Source organism: Cololabis saira, chromosome 23, assembly GCF_033807715.1.
Source record: "Cololabis saira isolate AMF1-May2022 chromosome 23, fColSai1.1, whole genome shotgun sequence".
NCBI classification, from domain to species: Eukaryota; Metazoa; Chordata; class Actinopteri; order Beloniformes; family Belonidae; genus Cololabis; species Cololabis saira.
In genome coordinates this window covers 29409287-29429932 of record NC_084609.1, presented here as the reverse complement: position 1 = coordinate 29429932, position 20646 = coordinate 29409287, and the positions used below count along the sequence as shown (strand labels likewise).

Genomic DNA, 20646 nt, shown 5'->3' with positions numbered 1-20646 from the left:
TGTTTGTAGATCTATTAAAAAAAAATGAAATAATAAACAGAAAGAACAGAGTTCCGGTCTATGTGAGCATGCATGTTTTGAATAACAAACTCAGATTTCCATCAACGCAACTAATTTTTGGAAAAATACAAATATGCTAAAGTCTCATCGTTCTGAGTTTTTACCCGTCTGCAAGGCCATACTCCCCGTGACGTCATGATTTCAAAATAACGGCTGAAAGGGAGGATAGATGGTCATCTTCTGTCAGCGTCAACAGTGGCAAGGTCATTTTAACTTTATGGTTAATAAAAGGTGTTAGAAAGACAACTGTATAGGAACGTCCCTCCGTTCGCTGCTCTGTTTCCATGAGTTCGTACATATTGATTACTGAAGTTGAGTTTACAGCCTCTGCTACCATAGAACTGGATCAGTACTTACATATTTAGGTTTAAACTTGGGAACAGATGACATTCAGATATTTATTCTTAATTATACTTCTCACTGGGTAAAAATGAAATTGTTATAACGGTGGGGCATTCATGTCGATGCTGAGACTAAGGATTTTCTTGAAATGTGCGTGGATCTTATATCGTTGATCTTGGTCGTACGGCATAAAATGAAGGAGGGTCGCTATTCCCTCACTGCCCAAACGTATCATTTTTAATAACCTTTTGGATTTAAATGATATACCTGCACAGCATGTGAGAGAAAATCTCACTATGTTCATGACAGAACGTTGTGATGAAGTTTAGAAGAAACACATTGGTATTGTTTTCCTCCTAGCCGTGTATCAGTGACATAAGAAACAGCTTTAGGATGATTCCCTTCCCCTAACCATAACCCTAACCCCAACCCCAACCCTAATCCTAACCCCCTAACCCTAACTCTTCCCCTTCCCCTAACCTCCTAACCCTAAGCGTAACCCCCTAACATTAACACAAGCCCTAACTCCCTAACCCTCTAACACTTACACTAACCCTTCCCCTAACCCTAACACTAACCCTAACCCCCTAACCTTAGGCTTAACTCCCTAACCCTAACCCATCCCCTAACCCTAACCCCAACCCCCTAACCCTAACTTTTCCCCTAACCCTAACCCCCTAACCTTAACCTTAAACCTAGCCCAGACCCTATCCCTAAGCGTATAACCCCCTAACACTAACACTAACCCTTCCCCTAACCCTAACCCCAATCCTAACCCTAACCCCCTAACACTAACACTAACCATTCCCCTAACCCCAAACCCTAACCCCCTAACCCTAACCCCCTAACCCTAACCCTCTAACCCTAACCCTCTAACCCTAACCCTCTAACCCTAACCCTCTAACCCTAACCTCCTAACACTAATCCCAACCCCCTTAGCACTAAGCCGCTAACACTAACCCTGGGGCTCCAATGTTTCATTTAGAGCTGCATATCTTCAAATCAGACTTTGAGAAAGCTGGAAAGGTTATCGCTTTCAACTAAAGTTTGTTTATGATGTCTCTTCCACATATAACAATTGCTCATATTTCAACAGGTTTGTAGAGCAGCCTTCCTCCACCTCGGTAACACTGTAAAAACAAGGACAATCGTGGCTCAGAGCGACGCAGGAAAACCAGTCAATGCATTTGTTACTTCAAGATGGAATTATTAATATTATATTATTAATAGGGAGTCCCAAAATGACTCTAGACAGCCTCCAGCTAATCCAACAGAAGTTCAGAGAACTAGGACAGATCACATTTCTCCAAATCTTGGCTTCCCGTTTTTTGGCTTCATGTAAAATCCAGGATGGAATTTTTCTTGCATATAAAACCTTTCAGAGCCCAACTCCTTCTCACCTTTAAGAACTTATAGTTCCATATTAACCCAACCCAACCAAACCAAACCCAAGCCAACGCTTGCCCCTGGGCAGAAGGTGTATATGTGATTCCTGGACTATCTGTCATCTTTTTTTGGAGCCAGCTCCCCTCTTTTCCTTTAAGATTAGGCCTAAATCTTTGCTTTTTCACAAGTTTATATTTAGAGTTGACTTTAGATATGCTTGTTTTTTTTTCCTCCCCACTGTTGTTTTGTGCTTTCTGATGATCTGGGGGAAGTCTGCTGAGTGACAATTCAATACAATCTGTCGGCATTCGCAGCTGCGCCGTTTTACTTTCCATGAACTGTCATTATGAATTTTGAGTGTGGACTTTATCGGAGTGAATTAGATTAAATAAATCACAATGAACTGCAATATAACTGGACTGAACTGGTTGTCCTTTATTTGACAGTATTGAAAATGTTTTCAGTGCCTTGAGATGACCTTTGTTGTGAATTGGGGTTAAACAAATACAGTATTTTCCGCACTATAAGGCGCACTGCATTATAAGGCGCACTAAATATATGGTCTAATACCGTACTATAGTGGCAGGGGTTGAGTTACGTATCTACCTGATGGAGCTGCGCTACAGGAAATGCTACAAAATCCAACAGCAAATGCAAAAAAAAAAACAAGAAGAAAAGTACCGTATGTCAAACTTTATTAACAAAATAAAAAACCAGCTTTGCTCCGTCTCGTCAAAGTCTCCATTATGCGAGTGAGCGTCGCTGCTGTTGTCTTGAACGTCTGTGACGATTCCTGACATTTTTAGCGCCGTTACTTCGGCGACACCAACTACATTACCCACAATCCCCCTGGCTACAGTAACAGAAATTACCGTTAATGATCATATATAAGGCACACTGCATTATAAGGCGCACTGCCGGTTTTTGAGAAAATTAAAGGCTTTTAGGTGCGCCTTATAGTGCGGAAAATACAGTAAATTTAATTAATTTGAATGTGGAAGCAGTCTGTGTGCTCTAAACGACAGCTAAGGAAACTCCTGGCAGCAGCTGGGACCAACCTGCCCACATTCCTGCATGAAAGCGTTCCTGCTGCTCAGAGGTTTAACTGTTAACCATCAGGAAACACTTTGACACCCCGGCTATCCACCAGGAATCTCTCACATGCCACCGTTGTTGTCGGCATCTTTGCTCGCCGGACTTCTGCAAGACCTCAGACCCGCATGCTGTGGCTTCTTTGGATTCACCTGTTGGGTTTCCTGCATTTTTCTGTGATTTATAGCTTTATAACTCCACAGTTCGGTCTTTTTATTTGTCCGGTAAAGTGCTACTCTTGAAAACTGAGGAAATTAAAGCAATATTAGGGCAGAACATTTATTTATTTATTTTGTCTTTTGTCTTCATGGCTCTGATCACACAGTCCTGGGCGTGAACTGGTCCAAAGTGGAGAGGAGGGCAGAATGATGAATATGTCGGTCATGTCTGCATGAAGCAGCAGATTAATTACCTGAGTTGCCTCAGCGCTTCATGGTAATTACAGCCATTTCTTATCCAGGGGGGAGTTTTCGATGGCCCGGCCAGCGTTTTGTCATGGGCAGAATTGGCATGCATATGCTGCGGCTCTCCATACGTGCAGAATATAAACCCACACTGGAGCCGGGATCAGTTTTGGTAATAAATGTAGAAAGCAGGGCTCATATGTAGGTACAGTGATGTAGTTTCCACATACAGTTACTCCATAATGACTGTCTTTGTGGAGCTCATGCATGTGAACGAGACTTGCTTCCTAAGATTAATTCCAATACTTCCCACGTCAGCGCTGTACTGTAGGTACCATTAAATGCGGGGGGAGACAATGGCTCGGTACTGATCTTCCCTGGCCGAGACTCCTCTGAAGAATAAAAGAGTAGAAAACAAACATGCACACACAGAGACTGCCATCTGTCATGGCTGTCAGCAGCTCGGCCACCATCTTCCCCTGCAAATGGGGCACAACACACAGAATACTAGACTGAGGGAGAAGGAAGAGATACGGGCAGAGAACCACGGCCAAGGGCGCCGACGTGTACCAGTAGTTATCATTTTGTCTGTGCCGGGCCGCAGTATTTCCACTGTGTTTTTCAGTTTTTTCACAACGCCACAGCTCCCAGATGGGACAGCCCTTTAAGGTGTTGGTCGTCTGTCAAATCCTGAACGTCGTGATAAGAGCACCAGCTGGCGAGGAAGATGCCGCACGCTTTAATTACATCAATCACATGTGGAGACGATGGTATGGAAAAAGTGGGAAATTCATGAATTGTTGGAGCGATTGCTTCCTTTTGGAAGGGAGTGATCAAATGCAGCGGGAGCTTACAATCACAAGTGGTACCAATTTGCCAGAGACAACATATGCACGAGGAAATTGACCTTATTTTGTTGATGTACGACCTTTAAACGAGCCCCGGCCCCCGACATTAGCCTGTTGATGTGCGTTTATTTTAATTATACATGAACATTAAACTGTGGGCTCAACAGTATTTCTTTTACACAAGAGATCTTTAATGTCTGGCACTGGCTGGAGATATGGATGGATAAAAATAACCACTGGCATCCCTTAAACTAGAATCTGCCGTTGTCCATCTGTCACATGCTGACGGTCCGCCAGATATCCCAACAAATATGCGTCAGCCTATTTTAACTTTGCAAAAAGGAGACAAAGTCATTCACCGCGACCTTCGGTGCCGTCGGGGCAGAGGTGTCTTCAGTATTCACATTCATTACTCAGGTAGAAGTATAGATACTAGAGTTTAAAAATACTCCTGTAGAAGTTGAAGTATCAACTCAAGTTTTTTACTCAAGTAAAAGTATAAAAGTACTGGTTTCAATTCTACTTAAAGTATAAAAGTAAAAGTAATGTAAGGGGAAAAAAGCCATTAAGGACAAAAGCCATTGAAAATGAATGCATCTTAGTATAATGCAAATATATTAATGAACCATATATGTGTACTATTGAGCATTAACATGTGTTTCAGAGAGCAGCAGATATGATGACTAAGTATTGTAATGGTGCAAAAAGTCAAACTTCAGAGGCATGTTATCATTTATCCTAACCTTTATTGGAATGTACATCCAAGTTTAGTTGCAGGAATCTGAGGGAACGGATGTAAGAACAAAACTGGACAAGAACATCTGAAACAACCACAACCAAATTCACTCTATCCGGATGGAGCAATTTAACTGGATAGTTTTTATTAAAGGCTGAAATGAAATAGAGTAACAAGGCTGTTTTTAAAATGTAAGGAGTAAAAAGTACAGATAATTGTGTGAAAATGTAAGGAGTAAAAGTAAAAAGTCATCTGAAAAATAATTACTCCAGTGAAGTATAGATAACCAAAATTTCTACTTAAGTAAGGTAACAAAGTATTTGTACTTCGTTACTTGACACCTCTGCGTCCGGGTGCCTACCTGTGGCTGAGCTGTGTCCCCCGGAGACTGGACATGGTCTCTTCCAGGTTCTGCCGCAGGTCAGCGATGTTCTTCACTGTCCTCATACGTCTCGTCTCAGGGTCTTCTCCTGCAGACGCACATTTCACAGGATTTACTCAGGTGCACGAACCCGCGCATACACAATCTTTACAGTACTCATCCAAACCCCGCTAAAGCTTCACCTGCTTGGACGCACACTAAATCAAATCAAACTTTATTTGTTTAGCCCTTTTCATGCATGAAAATGCAACACAAAGTGCTTTACATAAAACAATATAAAACGTATTAATGCCCTGTCCACTCCCAGCATGGAGGCTCCCCATGAGGAAAACACTGGAGCTAAAAGCTAAAAGAAAGCAGGATAAGATAGACTATGAAGTTAAAATACACACTAAAAAGTGGCATAAAATCCTGTATAGGTCAAAAAAGCAAGATATTAGAACCTTATGGAATAAAACAATAGAATAAAACAATAGAATGTATAAAATAGACCATACAGGACTGTCTCAGAAAATTAGAATATTGTTAATTTATTTTCTGTAATGCAATTAAAAAAAACAAAAATGTCATACATTCTGGATTCATTACAAATTAACTGAAATATTGCAAGCCTTTTATTATTTTAATATTGCTGATTATGGCTTACAGTTTAAGATTAAGGTTCCCAGAATATTCTAATTTTTTGAGATAGGATATTTGAGTTTTCTTAAGCTGTAAACCATGATCAGCAATATTAAAATAATAAAAGGCTTGCAATATTTCAGTTGATTTGTAATGAATCCAGAATGTATGACATTTTTTGCATTACAGAAAATAAAGAACTTTATCACAATATTCTAATTTTCTGAGACAGTCCTGTAAATAACAACTAAAACGTTTAAATATAACATTGAGATAAAACAATGAGATAATAAAACAGGATATAAAACAGTGTAGTAAGATCCAATAGAAATAGGAGTGAGCATAGAAAATTATAAAGAGTTAAATAAGTCAGTTAAAAGCCTGATTAAAAAGATGGATCTTGAGTCTCTTTTTAAAACCTTTCCTGCAGCCCTGAGGTTTTCCGGGAGGCTGATCCACACTACAGGAAGTGAAGAGGACATCTGACATACAGTATGTCATTGCATGTCACTGAACACCTCAGTAGGACCAGAATGATGACCAGTCATGCTGACACGCAGCGGGGATTGCTTTATTCTGTTTCCGACAATTTGAGCCCACCTAGAAAATCAGCCTGTCAGGCTGCACTGGATGCATTTCTTTTACTTAAGAAAAAAAAACGTCTAAAAAAATGCTTTATGCGTTGGTTTTTTCCTCCAGGCTGATGCAGAAATGTCATGTCATGACACTGCATGATCCGTCAGTCAGTTTACGACACTGTCTTGCTTGTAAAAGCCACCTTTGTCATAGTTTTCTGCGCTCCTCTTGTCAGGCACAGTGGAAAACGCTGCCAGCTCCCGACCTCACTAAAGCAGAAGAAACACTTTGATGCGTATTATCTCTCCTTCTTAGTGGCTGTTTTACAGATAAAGCATCTGTTTCATTGAGGCATCTGTTCATTATAAAGGAGAGCTGGTAATAAGCACATGGTAGGCAATATTTCAGACCAGCAAGCAGTGGGGGCAACACCAAAGAATCTGCCTGTCTGCTCCAATTAGGCCTCTCTGTTAGCTTGTCAGGCTAGCTTATATCTGCAGGCGGGAACCACAGAATGGGTAATTATCAAGTGGCAAGAGACAAGAGCCTCTCTGCTCTCTTGTTTTAAGGTGCTTTAAGAGGAAAAGTGTCTCCACAGTTGCGACGAATAAGCCAGCGGACATCTTACAACGGGACGTGATGGTTGCTCTGCTGCGAATGCTGATGACGGGCTGCAGACTGACACTGACGGCCATAACGGTGATCAGGCAAACGATGGATCTGGTGGAAGGCGTGAAAAGGCCTGAAGTGACTCCTGAGGCAGCTCAGCGCCAAGGGCAGAAAAGTATGGTAAGTGTTTTTTTTTATAATCAGTGATATGAATCAGAAGAGTACGAGCTGCAGGGATGTTAAACCGGCTCCCAGGAGACACTTCAGAGTGCTTGGGAGTCGTGTGATGCCTGTGCAAATGTTATTTTCACGCACACATGCTAAAACATCACAGAGAGTGCACACGCTTGATTAAAAAACATTTTGGTTTGAGTGAGAGGTGTTTAACTTGGATGCACATCTGTTAAATATCAACAGGTGATAATGTCATTTGCCCCATTTAGTTGCATCTGGGTTGCCAACCCAGAACAACAAACACTTTATTCTATATATTCCATACAGAGCATGTCAGGACACTTGTCCTTGAACTGAACCACAAGAGAAAGTGGGTCATACAGCAAGATAAAAAAACAAACTGCTTCCCCAAAGAACTGTAAAGGAATAATGTAGGTATTCTCGTCAGTTGTGTGAAATAAGACCTGGAAACAGGCATTGTGGCATAGAATTGCCAAATTGGTTTAATTCACCGTATGAATTGTTACAGATTACTTTTGTAATACTGTATTTGACCTGGTCTTTGTACATTTTGACCGTATAGAAATGTAATTCTTGCCATTGTAAGAATGAGATGTACCTGCTGGACTCTACTGCCTTACCTTTTTACAACTTGTGCTTTTTATTATTTTACCTCTTTTCTTATCATTTTATTTCATTTTATTTGTTATTTACTGTTTAATTACACTTTGAATTACCTTGTGTTGAATTGTGCCATACAAATAAACTTGCCTTGCCTATTCTTTTGAAATGGTTGTAAAAGCTCTTAAATGTCGTAGAGGGATTTCAGTTGATGAAATCTGGATAAATTAACTTAAGACACGACTGCGTCCAGTCAAATCAGATACTGAAACAGCTTTTACAACGGCACACCTCCCTGAACCAATGCTGTATAGTGATAGTTTAAACAAACAGTAACAGAGTTTCTTTTCTTTGTTTTAGCGTGATGGTCTTTCTGCCATCACACTGAAATACAACTGATGGATTTGAACGGACTGCCATAACAAAAGTAGCTCATCCTGCAACGATGTAAGCTGTGAGATGATGCACACAGCTTTTTGTGCCACATGTCACCCTAGTTTACGTCAAAGCAGTCACGACAAAGTATAATACACAGGCACATCTGAACCTGTCATTTCAATGAGGAAATGGTCATGTGATCAACGCTGTCCTCACGGTCTGGGTGGACAAATCTAAGCATGTAAGAGACATAACAGAAAGATGATACTGTATATCCACATGTAACAGAGGTCATCATTTGCATTTAAAAAGCTCAACTCAACATCTGATGCTGATTCTGTGGCGACTAAATTGGTGAGGTTTATTTAAAACGCAGAAAAAAAGAGAGATAAGTAACCAGGTTATGTATGTAACAAAAAAAGAAAAAGGGATTGTCAGGATTGAACACGCCCCAAAAATGCCCAGAATGCCGTGTCTGGCCGTTTCCCAGATCAGTACTCGTTAAAGAGGCGCCGTTTGGCTCCCGGCTGTAATGGGAGCCACCGCAACCTCAAACAATACCACACCTCCTCGCTGAATCTCCCCTTTCTCATTTCTCCCCCGCCACTCAAGCCTCACCTAACCTCACAAACTGACACGGGGACCTAGACTCTCCATCCTGAGGAGACAGTTCAAGTAGCACTGAAGAGCAGACCAAGGTGTGTGTGTGTGTGTGTGTGTGTGTGTGCGTTTACGAGCAACTCTTTGGAGTTTGGTAGCAGAGGTGGTTTCAGACGAGACACCTTGCCTGCTCGCACACCTAACCAGATCCCACAGGTAGTTCATGCTTCAGAACGTCCCCATTAGGAATCTAAGGTGCTTTCAGACCTGTGGCCCGTTTGTTTTGTTCCGATTCAGGGACTAAATCGATACAGTTGTTTGGTTTCTCGTTTGTGGGGTTTGTGTTCACAAGGCAACCGTCTGTAGCGGTTCAAAGCTGTTAACAAATGCCGTGAGAAACAATTGTTCTGTCATTGGTCCGAAATGAACGCGGAAGGAGTTTCCTCTTCCGTACCCCGGGAAAAATAACAACTATAGAGCATCGTAAGCGAGTGTGGATTATGTTCTCACTGCAAACGAACCGCTCCAGGTCTGGAATGGAAGCGAGCCGAGAACCTAACCCTAACCTCTCCTAGGAGATCTCGGCTCGCTTGTTTTGTGCCACATCAGAGCGTGATTGCTGTGTTCACATATACCAAACCAACCGATCTTTAGGGGGAAACGCTCCCTGTTCTGGAACAACTGCTCCAAACGGGACAGGTGGGAAGGCACCCTAATATTCAATTCAATTCAATTCAATTTTATTTATATAGCGTCTAATACAACAAAAGTTGTCTCTAGACGCTTTCCAGAGACCCATACCCAGAACATGACCCCCGAGCAGTTATTACATAAACAATGGCAGGTAAAAACTCCCCTAGTGGGAGAAAAACCTTAAGCCAAACAGTGGCAAGAAAAACTCCCCTTTAGGAGGGAAGAAACCTTGAGCAGGACCAGGCTCATAAGGGGGGACCCTCCTGCCGAGGGCCAGACTGGTGGGTCAGGGACGGCAACAGCACAGCAGGCAGGTGGAAGCAGCAACAGGATGACCAGGGGTGGGGACCGCAGGCCAGCACGTTGTTCCCAAAGCTCCGGCCCAATCATCAAGTCCCAGGTTGGGGTGCAGGGTCGGGGAAAGGTTGAGAAGGGGCAGGGCCAGGGAGAGGAGTCTTGACGGACAAACCTCTCCCCCGCCTGCCCGGGCCGTTAACCTGCCCCTCTCACTCCCACGCTGCAGGATCCGGTGTTTTGCATTCAGAGATGCAAAACACTGATATTCATCCCAAAACATTATACCCACATAATCGCGGATATGGGGGGACACAGATGCGTGCAGTCAAATCCATTTCACCCGATAACCACATACTGTAGTTTATAGACGTTAAAGCTGCTGTTTTCACATCAGCGTCAAACATTGCAGGGAGGTTCTTTGGGTTCAGGCTGATGTCTAGACACCAACCCGGTACTGAGACCGAGCAGCCAACGTGAACCAGGTCAGTGAGCGTCTGTACTGGGATGTGAAAAGGTCACAGAACAGGGATGTGCGCACACTCATGGATTCTCTCTCTTTCTCTCACACACACACATTATTTCTATGGACAGATGTTTTAGTAGACAGCTGCAGAATCTTAGAGATACCATCCCAATCATTAATCTCATCTCATGCCAGCCCACATAAATGGAGGCGAGTGCCCTGTTAAATATAACTGCACACCAGCTACGGTAAACCGTTGTTGTGGTAGTTTGTCGGAACTCTCACGCACAAATGGACAAAAACATCCACATATATCCTCCCATGTCTTCATGGCCCCGTTGAGGATTGAGTTTCCTCGCAGTGGCACATTCAGACCTCCTTAATACACATAAACAGCAACTGTTTCCTTTGGTAAAAAGGGCAAACTGCCACGACGACAGCTGAATGCACAGAAAGCCAAAAGTGGCGGGGCTGAAAAAGCTCCTTAAGAATGTAAACAGACCTTCAAGTATTTGGACTCACATTTGAGAGATGCATATGAGTGCACACTCTGCATAAATACGTGACGGAGCGTGCATGCAAAGAGATGAAAAACATTTGTGGAGCCACAAATGTCTGCACACAATAATGTTGTGCAATAATGAACTATTGATCACAGTGGCTGTGATTCACTGGCCGAGGGAGGGGTGAGCAACACAAGCTCCTTTACTGGAGGAGGTGTTGCATTTCTACCGCCTGAGTCTCAAGGTATTCGGTTAAATGCTGCATCATGCTTCAACCTGCTGAAGGGAAATCAAGAATAATCTGCTTATCTGAAGCTAAAGCGCAGAGCATTTTTACATGGATGAAGATGGATGATGCCACAGCTGCAAAAAAATCATCTCTACCGTCACTGCCTTGAAATAAAATGTCATTTTAACTGCAGTCTGTACTTCACAGGTGCTCATTGCAGACATGCAGAGTTCCAGCAAACATCTCCTACATGCTGGGAGCGCTACCGCCTCAGCTGAACGGACGGCTCCATGCACACCCAAAGCCATTGTTTGGTGACTGACAGACTAAACGCACAAGACGGGAAAGATGCATGTACAAGAATTGTCCTTTTCTGTGTGGATGTCAGCAATTTCAAGCTGTCGTGGGTGATGGTGCATTGTGCACCGGCTAATAAAGGATGATGCTTGTGAAGCCTACTCTTAGGAGCACGCTTTGAGTTCCATCTACAATTCCTACAAACATGCTGTGAGAAGTAGGTTTCTGCAGCGTCAGGATTAAGAGAATAACCAGCTTATACGAGGCGTTTTCTGCACCACAACTTCCATTCAACAAACATTTCCAGTCTGTGTAGTTCTGCTCATATGGGAGGAAGTGGAACCACATCATGTCTGAAGTATTTGAATGAATGAATGAATGAATGAATGAATGAATGAATGAATGAATGAATGAATGAATGAATGAATGAATGAATGAATGAATGAATGAATGGTTTATTTTGGACAGAATACATTGAGACATTTACATGTTCATTTCACAAATAAAATAAAAGGTAAATAGAAATGTCCGAAAAAGGAGTAGGCTGAAGCCGAGGGCTTATTATAGCCTATCCTGTGCAGAGTGTATCATTCACACAATATGGCATCCGGTGGATGATAATACACAAATAAGAAAAGAAATATATAAAAAGAAAACAAAGAGAAACTGTCATTGCATTATGTTATATAAAAATAGTAATACCAATAATGCAAAAAGGGGTATATAGTAGGGCTGGGCGATTTTGGACAAAAATAAAAAAAAAAAAAAATTTTCTCTGAAAACCCGATTTTCGATTTCGATTTCGATTTTTTTGGTAAAACTACAAAAGACAATGGAATAAATTGTTTCAAATATTTTATCTTTATTTTTAAAGAAAAATAGCAAACAAATGTCCCTATTGGGAATGAAGTGCAATTGAAAGATACTGTAAATCCTCCTTGAGTTTAGTAAAGTGATAACATTTACAATTTTCTTGACCAAACAAAGATGACTAGACGCATGCAGCCAGCTGCAAAAAAGGAAAATCGATTTTCCGATTTTCCTTTTTTTAACATCGTCTTGATTAATAAATCCGATTTAGATTTAAAATCGATTAATCGCACAGCCCTAGTATATAGTGGTGCTATTTTCATGTTAATCTATAATAGGCCACACCAACATAATTAACAGAGTTCTTTATAACTGTTTATCGTTTTATATTTAAACATTTTTTTGAAAACATAGATTGAGGTACACATTCTTAAATCCTTATCACAGCAATTCCACAATTTGACAGTTTTCTTTACTTTTGGTTCTTCCCCATGCCTTCTTAAACATTTGATATCTGCACGTGTGTTGAGTCGTGACCTGAGTGTGAACTCACGTGGGCGAGGCTGAGGTTGCAGCACCTTCTCCAGGTCTCCCAGCATGGTGAGGATCACCTCCTTATCCAGCTGAGCCGTCCCCTCGCGAGGACCTCCCCCCGAAACCTCCTCCTCCGCCCAGTACCCGCTGTCCTTCTCCCCGCGTCTCCCGCCGGCCGCCGTTTGATTGCCGCCCTCTTCCGCCGCGCCCTCCCTGGACAGCCGGCGCGGCTCCACCCTCGGGAGGCCGCTGTAGGACGCCCGCTGGGGGCGCCCGCCCGCCGCCGTGCACCTCCAGGGCACGGGGATGAGCGAGTGCTCCGACTGCGACAGCACCTTGGTGAGGGACAGGGACAGGGAGCGGGCCCTGGTGCCCCGTACGCCGGCGCCGCGCGGCGACCCCGCCTCCTTCCTGGGGCTGCCCTGCAGGCTGCCGCCCGCCTGGTGCGACGGGGACGGGGACAAGCTCTGGGGCCGGGACAGTCGGGTGGCCGTCTCCTGGAGCTCGAAGGAGTAAAGGCGCTGCTCGCCGCCGTCGCCCAGCAGGGTCAGGTTGGTGAGCGAACGCTGCTTGAGCCGCAGGTTGAGGTTGTCGGGGAGCGGCTGGGGAGGCCGGCGAGCGGGGCTGCCCCCCTGGTACACCGAGAACTCTGCTCCTCTCTTCATCGCTGCCTCTCCTCTCCCCGAGATGGGAGCGGCGGATTCACCTGTGCCTGGATCTCTCTGTCACATCTTGGCTTGCGTTGTCACAGAGAGCAGATGGGGAGGATCTGGAGGATGGAGGAGGCAGACCGACCGGAGGGTCCCCACACCTCCCGGCTCGGCGGAGGTCCGGGCTTCACAGGGCTGGAGGGAGAAAGCTCTCAGGTGTAAAATCCATCCCCAAGCCAGCCCATCCTCGTGGTCCAACGCCGCGCCAGACACAAACCTCTTCCACTCCGCTGCATGTCCGCACGCCGTCTCTCCGTCTTCTCTCTCTCTGCTTCACCACAGTCAGGGGCGTGGATGAACGAGTCGCAACATCTCCCAGTGCCTGGCACGTTCTCTCTCCCCCACCTCCTGCGCTCACACTCTCCTCATCTTTCCCTCCGTGAAATGAAATGACAGTCTCTCTTCATTCACTCTTATCTAGCCGCCTCCACCTTCTGTTTCTCCTGTAATTACCAGCTCACCGCCACACTTCCCCAGCAGCATCCCCTCTGACTCTCCTCTCTCCGGTTCTCCTCAGAGCGGAGGAGGAGCGGGCGGGCGGTGTAGCCGGCGACCGGGCTCGCGCAGCTCTCCCTGTCTCTGCCTGCACATTCCAGCATGCAGCTTACTCTTTCTCTCTTGCCTCGCTCGCTTCGCTCCCCTCAGTGTCTATCACTCCCTCTTTCTCTTAATCCCTCTTATTCTCTTCTTACCAGCCCTTATCTCTCCCCCCCTCACACCATCCTATCCTCCACCGTCTCTCTCAGGCTGACAGTCACTTGTTTGGACTGTACACCTGTACGCTCGCGGCGCCGGCTGCACCACTCTGCCCGCTCCGACTTAATTAAACGCTATCTCCCGGAGCTGAAACAGTGAGCCTCGCGAGCTCATCGTGGATCAGCGGCGAGCCGACAGATTCATCAATCACTGCCAACATTAGTAGCCTTGCTTCCATCAGTCACCTCATCCTCTCATCCTGGGTACCACCTGCTGGAAGCAGCCGGATGGAAAAAGAGTATCAGGGCCAGGTAGGAGAAGAATAAAAATAATATTTGAGAGGAGGAAGATTTTTTTTTTTCATTATGCACTTTGAGAAAAAAGTCGAAATGTCGAGAAAAAAGTCAAAATGTTGAGAAAAAAGTCAACATTTTCGAGAAAAAAGTCAAAATTTTGAGAAAAAGTAAAAATGTCGAGAATAATGTTGAAGTACAATTTCGGGAAAAAAGTCGAAATGTTGAGAAAAAGTCAAAATGTCGAAAATAATGTTGAAATACAATTTCGAGAAAAAAGTCGAAATGTTGTGAAAAAAGTCAAAATTTCGAGAAAAAAGTTGAAATGTTGAGAAAAAGTCAAAATGGCGAGAAAAAAGTCAATGTTGAGAAAAAAGGCGAAATTTCGCCTTTATTCTTGAAATTGTATTTCAACATTAATCTTGACATTTTGACTTTTTTCTCGACATTTCAACTTTTTTCTCGAAGTGCATAATGAAAAAAAAATCTTCCCCTCTCAAATACAGGACTGTCTCAGAAAATTTGAATATTGTGATAAAGTTCTTTATTTTCTGTAAAGCAATTAAAAAAACAAAAAAATCATACATTCTGGATTCATTACAAATCAACTGAAATATTGCAAGCCTTTTATTGTTTTAATATTGCTGATTATGGCTTACAGGTTAAGATTCCCAGAATATTCTAATTTTTTGAGATAGGATATTTGAGTTTTCTTAAGCTGTAAGCCATGATCAGCAATATAAAAATAATAAAAGGCTTGCAATATTTCAATTGATTTGTAATGAATCCAGAATGTATGACATTTTTGCATTACAGAAAATAAAGGACTTTATCACAATATTCTAATTTTCTGAGACAGTCCTGTATTTTTTCTCCTGCATGGCCCTAATACTTTAGTACTTTATGTACGCAGAAACATAAAGCATGTACCTTTGATTGCTTTTAAGTCTGTTTTTTGTTTTTGTTTTCAAGCCAAAGCTTAAATCAGTGTATAAATATAAGATTTTAATGTAAACGTGCAGCTTTGATGTTGAAAACTGTCACCCCAGACACGGGTTCTGCTTGTTGTGTAAAGCGACCAGACTTGTCCTGTGGTGTTTGTGGGATGCACACCCTTGAACTTCCCTTTCAGAGACCCATTCCCGCTCCGCTCCGGAGGGGGAGGCGAAGGGACAACCATGAAACATGAAAAAGGAGAGTGTCTGTAATGAGCCCCAAACAAAGCGGCCGGCCAGTGATGCAGGGCTAATTTTAACGGCGAAATGACGGCCTTCGGAAAAGCCGCGACCGAAGCAACACGGTCGGAATGTTGCTGCCGACCTGACATCCACAGACCTATAATCTCACGCTGTTGTTTGTGCACGCCGAGCTTTGTGGGGATTTTTCTGGCTTCGGACTTGACATCTTAGTTTCCATCGAGCTCGGCTTTTCTCGGTTTAACATCCACGCTGACCCCTCTTTTCTCAGATGCCATAAATACAGAGTTGAATTCATTTGAATGAAGCAACCCGGTCGTCTGGTCGTGTGCCATCTCAACACAATGACAGGTAACCGATCAGCCGGTTTCATCTCAGCGTTGCGGTGGTCTTTAATGTGAAAGCAAACTTCCAGAATAGCGGCAGTCAAATATGCGTTGGAAACTGGGAAAAAAGCGATTGAAACAATGGAGTTTCTCAGTGCCAGGGGTGTCTAGTTCCAGATCTCAATGGGTTCCCGGTCAACGATCCGGGTTTGCGGTGAGGAACTCTTTGAAGTGGCCGAAACGTACCTCGCTCCTGAACCCTGCGCTGCAGAAGTTCAGCTCAGCAGAGTCCCTCTAATTAAAGACCGGGGAGGGTATTTCAGGCCGCCTTTCTTTGCAAACAAACACCATTTAACCTCGTTTTCCGTAAGTGCTGAAACGGAGGGAACGCAGAACTCATTCAGCCCGGTTTCAGGCCGCTACGGTGAGTAATGACACAACAGGATTCTTCAACTGAGAAAGATAATGATAATGAAAACGTATCCATTCATGTGACGTGCCTCCTTCCTGGAACTGATTAATGATGATGAAACTGTTGATAGTGTGTCTTCACGGTGAAGTTGGTGTTGGTAGCTGGTGTTGGTAAATCTCTAGGTAGTGTAAACTCTAGTGTGTTAGAGTCGCTCCTGTAGTTTCTTCTGCTGGCCCCCCCTTTTCTTTTCTTTTTTTTCTTTTGTACATGGTGCAGCATCCTCTGCCGGTGGCAAAGAGCATCTCTGAATGCACAACACCGGATCCTGCAGTGTGGGAGTGAGAGGGGCAGGGCAACGGCCCGGTCAAGCGGGGGAGAGGTTTGTCCCCCAAGACTCCTCTCCCTGGCCCTGCCCCTTCTCAACCTTTCCCCAACCCTGCACCCCAACCTGGGACTTGATGATTGGGCCGGAGCTTCGGGAGCTGCGTGCTGGCCTGCGGTCCCCACCCCTGGTCATCCCGTTGCTGCTTCCACCTGCCTGCTGTGCTGTTGACGTCCCCGACCCCCCAGTCTGGCCCTCGGCAGGAGGGTCCCCCCTTATGATCCAGGTCCTGCTCAAGGTTTCTTCCCTCCTAAAGGGGAGTTTTTCTTGCCACTGTTTGGCTTAAGGTTTTTCTCCCACTAGGGGAGTTTTTACCTGCCATTGTTTATGTAATAATTGCTTGGGGGTTTATGTTCATGTTCTGATCTCTGGAAAGTGTCTAGAGAAAACTTTTGTTGTATTAGACGTTATATAAATAAAATTGAATTGAATTGAATTGAAGTAAAGAGTCCTGACGGCGAAAACCCAGAGACACGGATGTTCCCTGAGTCCACCTGTCAGCGCTGACCTTCTCCCTTCGCCACATGAACCCGCTGCAGAGGGAGCGGAGATCTGGCATCGTGCTTCCCACAGCAGCGGGCTTCAAAGACGCTACTGCTGAAGCTCTGCGTCACTGCTGCTCCAACAACGGACAAAGCAGCAGGGATCTTCTACAAACATTACACAGAAATCCTCATCCATACGATTATGCAACTGATTTTAGTCTTAATGATGAAGCTGCAGCAGATGCAAAATCATCTTTTTTCTGTGCTGGAGGGCATGTAAATGTAGGTTTCTGAAGTAGCTATCGTCTCAGAAGCCACTTGTCATGTTGTCAGGATATATGTCTCTCAGTAAGCCATTCGGGTTTGCAGGGTACGTGACATCACAGACTCAGTTCAGAAAAAACATCTCCAGATTTGCCTGAACTCAACGTCACCTGATGCAGGACCTGGTGTCGCTTGGGAGCGGCTAGCACAAACCTGGAACGCTGATTTCAAATGAGGCACAGATTAAATTGTGCTGTCTTCGGGTCAAGGAAGGAGGAAGAGAATGAAGGAAGGAAGGAAGGAAGGAAGGAAGGAAGGAAGGAAGGAAGGAAGGAAGGAAGGAAGGAAGGAAGGAAGGAAGGAAGGAAGGAAGGAAGGAAGGAAGGGAGAAAATAAGGAAGGAAGGAATGAATGAAGGAAGGAAGAAGGAAGAAAGGAAGGAAGGGAGGAAGGAAGGAAGGAAAGAAGGAAGGAAGGAAATAAGGAAGGAAGGAAGGAAGGAAGGAAGGAAGGAAGGAAGGAAGGAAGGAAGGAAGGAAGGAAGGAAGGAAGGAAGGAAGGAAGGAAGGAAGGAAGGAAGGAAGGAAGGAAGGAAGGAAGGGAAGAATGAAGGAGAGAGCAGGAGAAAAGAAGGAAAAGGAGAATTAGGTCATTTTGACCCAAACACAGTACAAGGGTTAAAGAAGCAGCGCTGCAAATATTTGGTTTTAAATAGTGTTTTGCTCCGTCTCTGTGTGATTGTGATCAAAGGAAGTCGCATATTAAAAATATTCAGCAGTTCCAACAGTAGTTATTACAAAAGAGTTTTAACCACAATTTTTACATAAAGAAACTTCAGCTTCTGATAACATGTAATGATTATTGTTCATTTTTGCCATGTTGTTCAGACGTACAGGGTTCTGTGACATCACAGACCCGGGTGAGAGGAGAAACATCAAAACGTCCAACAAAGGAGATGCAAGAACGGTGTGGAGTAGTCGACTGCCGTCCCTAGAACCGGCACTATGCTCAGAGGCGCAAACACATTGTTAAAAAGGGAAAAAAAGGAATAAATTAGGGAATCCCTCGGTGCCGTGTCTCTAAGCTGTTTTCACCAAAATAGGTCTCAAACTGTTCATTTATGCCCCAGAGAGTTGTACCAACTTTTGAGGAAATGTCGCATATCTTTTCCTCCAAGGTCAAGGATGCAAAACAGCAGATGAAGCTTAAATAAAACCAGTATCAGCATGCATCAATCCGAACTCCTAGAGTCTTGTGCAGACTTAAAGTCTTACCTGATATCTCCTCCAGGCACTGTTTGGCTGTCTTGCTGTAAACCAGCTCCCCCTTGGTGGGGCTGAGACAGGGGTCGGCTGGGGCCACCATGGTGCAGTCGTTTTCTGAGAATGTCCTGCAGGTAAAAAAGGACGGGGAACACACAGCAGTTACAAACGTGGACTCAGATACCTGCAGCCGCTAAAGTGGCTAAAATCACCTGGGACAGTTTCTGCTGAGAGCCGTTTCACTTTGGTGCTCATTATGTTGTAAGAGGCATTTCCCAGGGCAACTGGGAATAAACAGCAGCACATTTCTATCATTCATATGCTAAAAGCTTACAATAGTCTAGATTTTAACATCATATCAATTATGGTTACTCAAAATTAATTATATGAATAGTTACAAGCCAGTTTTTGCTTTTTTTGTCATGATTAAATATATTGATGGAAGATCCTTGTCATTCTTTTTATTAAGAAAGTCAGAAAGCCACATTTTTGTGCACATAACATTTAGGCTATTCCTAACTCTTAAGTTAACAGATAATAAGTCTGGAAGTGAGTTCTGCAGTTCATTTGAAGAATCATTTAACCCTTGTGCTGTCTTCGGGTCAAGGAAGGAGGAAGAGAAGAAGGGAGGAAAGAAGGAAGGTAGGAAGGAAGAAGGAAAAGAAGGAAAGAAAGAAGGAAGGAAGGGAGAAAAGAAGGAAGGGAGGATGGGAGAAAAGGAAGGAAGGAAGGAAGGAAGGAAGGAAGGAAGGAAGGAAGGAAGGAAGGAAGGAAGGAAGGAAGGAAGGAAGGAAGGAAGGAAGGAAGGAAGGAAGGAAGGAAGGAAGATAGGAAGGAAAGGTGGAAGGAAAGGAGAAAATAAGGAAGGGAGAAAAGAAGGAAGGAAGAAAGGAAGGAAACAAGGAAAGAAGGAAGGAAGGAAGGGAGAAAAGAGGAAGGGAAGAAGGAAGGAGAGAGCAGGAGGAAAGAAGGAAGAAAGGAAGGAAGATAGGAAGGAAAGGTGGAAGGAAGGGAGAAAATAAGGAAGGGAGAAAAGAAGGAAGGAAGAAAGGAAGGAAACAAGGAAAGAAGGAAGGAAGGAAAGGAGAAAAGAGGAAGGGAGAAGGAAGGAGAGAGCAAGAGGAAAGAAGGAAGGAAGAATGAAAAGAAGGAAAGAAAGAAGGAAGGGAGAAAATAAGGAAGGGAAGAAGGAAGGAAGGAAGGAAGGAAGGAAGGAAGGAAGGAAGGAAGGAAGGAAGGAAGGAAGGAAGGAAGGAAGGAAGGAAGGAAGGAAGGAAGGAAGGAAGGGAGAAAAGACGAAGGGAGAAAAGAGAAAGGGAGAAAAGAGGAAGGGAAGAAGGAAGGCGAGAGCAGGAGGAAAGAAGGGAGGAAGGGGAAAAAAGAAGGACAAGGTCATTTTGACCCAAAGACAGTACAAGGGTTAAGAAATTTTCAACGATAAAGTCAGGCATTTTCTTTGATGATGACTCAGCACTATATTTCCAGGATCACTTCATATCGTGAGGTTTTCTCGTGTTCGGAGTATATGCACAGTCACAGCTCCACTTCAGAAATAAATCCATTCAGCCAAGTTCTGTCCAATCAAACGAGTCCCATCGAGCACTGGTAGTAACTAAATCATAAAAAATAACAAGCTCGTGAAAATGTTACGCTCGATCAAGAGCCTCAGACGGTGAGCGCTGATGGAGCGAGGTCAAACACGTACGCCGGCCAATATACTGAGGTGAACGAGGCCAAGCCAGTGAAATATATTACCGCCTTTTTTTTAACAGCTCACATTCTTGCATGTTTAGTATTTCAGCTGCAGCTCTCTCACGTTCCCACGAGCATACCGACACCCCGACACCTCTGGGTACCTGACTCATCTCTGGGTATCTGACTCATCTCTGGTACCTGACTCATCTCTGGGTACCTGACTCATCTCTGGGTACCTGACTCATCTCTGGGTACCTGACTCATCTCTGG

At 44.1% G+C, this 20646-nt stretch overlaps 1 protein-coding gene across 1 annotated transcript in view; it reads right to left on the bottom strand.

The window, feature by feature from the left end:
• The window catches only part of nav3 (neuron navigator 3), a 321553-nt gene that overhangs the window by 111892 nt on the left and 189015 nt on the right, over positions 1-20646 (bottom strand). Inside the window, 2 exon segments of the mRNA XM_061714666.1 lie at positions 5230-5338; positions 18694-18809. Of these exon segments, the coding sequence (XP_061570650.1) occupies positions 5230-5338; positions 18694-18809 (225 nt within the window).